Source organism: Elephantulus edwardii, unplaced genomic scaffold, assembly GCF_000299155.1.
Source record: "Elephantulus edwardii isolate Elephantulus edwardi_28Jun2011 unplaced genomic scaffold, EleEdw1.0 scaffold00296, whole genome shotgun sequence".
NCBI classification, from domain to species: domain Eukaryota; kingdom Metazoa; phylum Chordata; class Mammalia; order Macroscelidea; family Macroscelididae; genus Elephantulus; species Elephantulus edwardii.
Genome location: NW_006400046.1, coordinates 2,740,105 through 2,746,421, shown reverse-complemented (window position 1 = coordinate 2,746,421; position 6,317 = coordinate 2,740,105). Strand labels below are relative to the sequence as shown.

Below are 6,317 nucleotides of genomic sequence, written 5' to 3'. Positions count from 1 at the left end.
TAAAATCCTTTGTTCCTTTTGACTATACAGTTTTCTCCCTATCCTCATTACTGTTGTCTGTGACTATTCATTTAATAGACTGATTAATGACTTTGGAAGCTGACTCCTTCTTGGCGTGTCTCTTAAATTCTGCATAAATTCCGAAGGTTTCCATGTTTATGTGAATATTTATTGGTTCCTTTTGCCTTTAGTTTCTTTCACATCATTGCCGAGAATTTTCCACTTCATCATGTGGTGTGGTGGGTCTATTGTTCAAAATGGCTTTTGTAGGCCTTTGTCCTTGACTTTGCCATATGGCTGTGCAGAAACATGCAAATAGGAAGAGTTAGTCTATCCACAAGGGGATTGGCTTGTTTTGCCAATCCACCAGGTTTAAATTGAGAAGAAATTTGGGATTTCACTACAAGCAAGAAAGAAGTAGCAGAGAATGAAGTAGTCTATCGTTTGAGACCAGAGATTCCTGCACTAAGCAGAGTGGGGCTTAAGGATTAGCAGCAACAGCCACAGTGGAGAATCAAGAGACCCAGTGTGAGACAGAATAGACCTGGAACTGCTGCTCCGTGGAGCTGGAGCCAGGGACTTTGCCCAAGCTTGCTGGGGAAGATGGGAGTGGGGAGTGGTTTAACAGGCAGGACAGAGAGAGCTCTGATACACTGGCCTAAAACCACAAGGGTGGAGTGCCTGTGAGCATACTTGTACCACATTGCCAAGCTGAACTGTAATGTTATCTTCTCTAATAAACCCCTAATTGTGAGTGTGGTTTTGTGAGGTCTGTGTAGCTACTACAATGGATTCTGGATCCAGTAGAGCAGTTAAGACTGACTGGTGGCAGAATTAGTAGAAATGGGGGGAAGGTCATGGGAATTAGTTCTGGCTTGTGGACATTGATAACGGGGGCAGTTCCTTATTGTGGAGTTGGGAAGACTGATATGGCTGTCCCCACACCACTCTCCTTTTTCTTACAGTCCCACTTCAGATAAGTGATTCCATGGACCTGTGGTCGTTCAGAGTACACTACTCGTCTGAAATCAATTACGCTGTCTTCAAAACATCTCGACCTCCATAGAGTTTAACCCACATCAAATTCCTTAAGGAAACAAAACCAATGAGATGCAGTTCTTCTATTTTATCCTTCTCAAGATACTCCCTATTCCTCTATTCTCACAAACCATGAATGTAATGGTGTCATGGATCCAACTTCTGCTTCTGTAAATTCCTGCCAGTGTTCTGAACTACTAGTGAGTAAATTCCTGTCAATGCTTTGAAACCATCAGTGAGAAAACCCTATGACTATTTCTATGTCTAATTCCCTATAAAAAGCTCAGGACAAGAGGTTCCAGGAGCATGGCTATTTCTGGACAATAGTCTCCCCACTGCTCTGCCAGTAAATAAATCCCTTCTTCTGTAAAACACAGGTGTTTTGTCTTCATGCAACTCTAACAAGAACACTGACCACAAAAAGTGTAGAGAAAAAGCTGAGAGATCAAAAGGCTAAATTTTAGCTTAGAAAATATAAAACTTGAAGAACACGTGTACTATTTTACTATTTTTAGTATTTCATATGGTGAAGGGGTTGTATATTTATTTTTGTGTGCCCAGAAGGCATAGATTTGACTGAAAAGATGTGTAGATAAGGAAGTCTACTCCAACAAAGTCGTAATAAATGTCAGTCATTTGAGAAGATTCTAACATGATAAACACCAAGGATTCCAACAATTTCCTCATAGCATTATCTAAATCCAAAAATACAATTTTTAAACTCTTACTCTAATTCAGGCTGGATCCACATGACCTAGTGGTCTAAGTCTCTCAAACAATGGTGAAATTGTAGAGCAGAATGTATCTTGCTTTCCTACGAAAGAAAGAAACCAAGATACATTCTGAGAAAAACCTCTAGTGGTTCCCTGTATGACTGTAATTCTATCATTCCGCTTACTAGTTATCTGAAGGCTCTATCACCCCATTTTTAAAAATTTAATTCATGAACTTCATTACAAGGCTGTCTGCTTTGTGACAGGCTGCATTCTTTGTGATAGTGAAGAAATTAGTTAACTCATTCATTCTTTGTTTCAAGTGTTCAAAGGTCTTCCATTTCAGAATAAAGAACAGCAAAGACAAGTAACAAACTCTATACAAAAAAAACCTTTTCTTTATAGTGAATGAGACAAAACATTATCAATACTATACTAGGGGAGGGGTGGGAGGGTGGACAAAAGGAAGTATACTACAAAAATAGGCATTGACATGGTGATCTTACTGAGGAGTCAATGTAAAACTAAAGAAATTGAATGAGGAATGTATTTTAGACCAATAACATAGAAATGCAAACATTAGCCATAATAGTGATAAAAGAAGATGCTAAGTTTAAAAATTAACATTTTCCCATCAGCAAACGAATGGATAAAGAAGCTCTGGAATACTATGGAATAACACAATGGGATACTATGCAGCATTGAAAACCAAGGAACTCATGAAATATTATGCAAAATGGATGACCCTGGAGGACATTATGCTGAGTGAAATATCTCAGTCACAAAAGGACAAATATTGCATAAGGCCACTGTTGTAAAATGGGACAAGCATCAGGGTTGAGGGAAGATGGGAAAGGAGGGGAGGAATAATGTTTATTTCATTAAAACAGATGAGGGAGAGAACTGTTTAAAAGGGACATATGAATGGGTATTCTTGTCATTACAGAAGTCCAGAGTGAAGGTTGTACAGTGGAGCGGACTTGGAGATGGAGGGATTACATAACAATCAAAGAGTTTTTCTTTTCAAGGAGACGAGTGAATTGGGGGGGCAGAGGTGGGTAGGGAGAAAAGTGCAGTAATGAATGACTGGGAACCCTAAGTCTCTGTAAGCTTTCATTAAAATTAATTTTAAAAATAAAAAAATGAACATTTTGCTATCAGTAGCTAAAGATTACAGTTACAACAGGTAACTCTTGTCCTATGACAAAATAGGTTGTTGACTGTTATGTAGGATATTTAGTTAAGGTTGAGGAAGAAGTTTCTACTAGAGATATGGACATGTGGAAGTCAATTAGGTTAATGATTAAAGCCATGAACATGGGTAGCTGTAGCATCTTCTCAAGGAAGCTTAAACAAGAAGATCGTAAAAACAGAGCCAAAATATTGCCAGAAGGGGGTTCAACTGAGTTGGGGAGATTTGATACTGAACACAAGTAGTTAGGAAATGGGGGAGAGATTGAAGAATCTGAAGAGAGAGTAAATGATAGACAGTGTGAGGAAACTGAATAGGAAAGGGACTTTGAGCTGATGAAAAGGGACACTTTTTCAGCAGACGCAGACTATGGAAATGTGGAGAAGGACAGAAGCAGAAGTTTTTAAAACGAGGGGGAGGGGGAAGTGGTGGCCTCTTAGCATGACACTGCACTGCAGCCCCGAAGCCAGGCAGTTTGAGGCCACCGGCTGCTCTGCTCTAGAAGGATGAGCAATCTCCTCCCCTGTGTTTAAATGCTTCTGAAACCCACCGAGGGTCCGCTATGCGGTAAGTTCTAACTAAGGTACACCACAACAACAGGGCAAAAAATAATAAGTAGAAAACTAAGCTTGTGGTTGTTGTTGTTATGTGCCGTCGAGTCGTTTGCGACTCATAGCGACCCTATGTACAACAGCCCTAAACCGTGCTCTATCCTGTGCCAATCACATTGCCTCTGACACACCCATCCCGATTACCCTAGTCACTAAATCAATCCACCTCATAGAGGGTCTTCCCCTCCTGCGCTGTCCCTCTAATCTACCCAGCATGATGTCCCTCTCCAAAGACCTGTCTCTCCTTGCAACATATCCAAAGTATGTCAGACAAAGCCCCAGAATCCTTGCCTCCAAGGAGTAGCCTGGTTTGACCCTCTCCAGGATGAATCTGTTTGTTTTCTTGGCAGTCCAGAGTACATTCAATACTCTTCTCTAGCACCACAGCTCAAAGGCATCAATTCTCCTTCTATCCTCCCTAGTCATTGTCCAACTCTCTGATGCATAACAAGTGATTGCAAAGACCATGGCCTGTATCAGGCGCACCTTAGTCTCCAGAGAGACACTGTTGCTCTTGAGTACTCAAGAAAACTAAGGGAGTCCCTGAATTCCCTTGTTGTTGTTGTTGTTTGGTGCCGTCGAGTTGTAGACGACTCATAGTGACCCTATGGACGAACAGCCTGAGCACTGTTCATACATAGAGTTTCCGGAGGCAAGCCATTTCCGAAGTGGATGCCACTCCTGCTTCCAGGCTTCTTTTAGTCGGGAAGCTCCAGCCAACACTGTCCACCATGGGTACCCATTACCACAACTGGCACATCACTGTCACAGTCTTCAGCATCACAGCAACTACGAGTTACCTCTGTACAGCAACACACAGACCAGTGCTATACCACCTTCAGCTTGAATTCCCTTACTCAATTAAAATCGTTTCTTGAGTCACTATATACAGACATCAGATGTACAAGTATCATTATGGTTCAACCCATTTTCCAGTCCACACCGAAAACTCCACCAGTAATACAATACAGTAGTTGAGACACTGGTTTAAGACCAAATAGAGCTTACTGGCTTCAATTTCTTTTTTTTTTAATTTATTTTATTATTTTTGTGTGAGTGTACCATCAAATCAGATCTGACTGGTACAGGAGGAGATTGTCCCTCCTTCTCCGGCAGAGCATCTGGTGGATTTGAACTGTGCACCTCTGGGATTGTAGTTGCAGCTCCTTACCACTAGGCCACCAGAGCTCCCCTAATTTCTTAAGCTCTACAGAGACGACTACATCCAACTGTCTCATGTGGAAATGTGATTCTGATCCTTACTTAGTTTTGACACTAACCACTCACAAAGGAATATAACCATGACTTTGACAGCTTAATGGTAAGGAATTGTACCACTAACACAAAAGTACGCAGTTTGAATCCACCAGCTGCCCTGGAGGAGAAATGAACAATCAACTCCCATGGTATTTACTGGCTCAGAAAATGCACTGAAGGGTCAGCTACTGTTCAATTCCAACTCTATGATAAACAACAAGAAGCCACCTTATTCTAGGCTAGACTTAAAAAGTTAAAATGACGCTGTCCTTTGGACTGCCACACAAGCACAAACCAGCTGAAAGCCTGGAAATCTGACCTGCTGGCTAAAGGTCTGAAGGATCCTTCTAATCTCATTAAAATGATAACCTCAAGATTGTGAGATTCCCATTCTCTTACTTCTGACTCTTCTGTCAGTTCAGCAAGTCACTGGAATGACTCAGATATTTCACTAAAGGCCTTTCTTAAATAAAAAGGTTCAAATGAATAGGTGTATGAGGTGAGGTCTGAGAAGACCCCAATATAGAATTTCCATGTCCCACAAACTAGGGAGCTCTCTTTAATCTCCAGTGTCTGAGCTCTGATTGGCCAATATTCCATGAAAAATGAAATCATGACTCAAGAGGTATTAGCATTAGGTCACCAGGTAGTCTCTCTGCTCTTACTCACCCTCACTCATTCGCCTCAAAACCTTACTTGAAGCACTTATTGCAGAAGATCAAGGGATGCAGCCTTCCCCATGGATTGCATCTCACTATCAAGAAAACAAAGATTTTTACCACTAGACCAACAGGCAACATCATGATATATAGAGAGGAGAGTGAAACTGTCAACAGCTTCATCTTGCTTGGATCCACAATTAATGCCCTTGGTAGAAGCAGTCAGAAAATAAGAAGACGCACTGTACTGGGAAAATATGCAGTTAGGAACCTCTCCAAATTATTGAGGCATAATAATGTTAGTTTTTCTGATTCAGGCCATAATTTCTCCAATTACTTGCCATGCATCTGAAAGCTGGATAATAAATACAGATGACAGAACTGAAAGCTATGAGCTGTGGTGTTGGAGAAGAATACTGCATCCCATGGACAGCCAAGAGAACAAACAAAAATCTTGGAGAGGGTGCAGCCAGACTGCTCTTTGAAAGTAAGAATGATGAGACTTCACCTCACATATTTTGGGCTTGTTTCCTTGGAGAAGGACATGATGCTGGGAAGAGTGAAGGGTCTGCAAAGGAGAGGAAAATCCTCAACCAGGTAGACTGACAAGGTGACTGCTGCAATGGGCTCTTGCATTTCAGAAAGTGTAAGGATGGCACAGGTTAGGATAGGGTTCAGATCTGTTGTTCACAGGATCACTATGAGTTGTACTCTACTCAAGAGCACCTAACGACACCACCACCATGAAAAAAGGTCAAGTTTCTTTCCCAGGTAGCTCATCTCATCATTTAGTCATTCAGAAATTATTTTATATAGAGAGATAGAGAGATAGATAGATAGATAGATA

General features: G+C 41.2%; 1 protein-coding gene across 1 annotated transcript in view; it reads right to left on the bottom strand.

Moving 5' to 3' along the window:
• Positions 1-514: 514 nt before the first annotated feature.
• The window catches only part of LOC102866310 (zinc finger protein 420-like), a 53,908-nt gene continuing 48,105 nt past the window's right edge, over positions 515-6,317 (bottom strand). The window contains exon 6 of the mRNA XM_006900835.1: positions 515-594. Within this exon, the coding sequence (XP_006900897.1) occupies positions 515-594 (80 nt within the window). The remainder of the gene's footprint in view (positions 595-6,317) is intronic.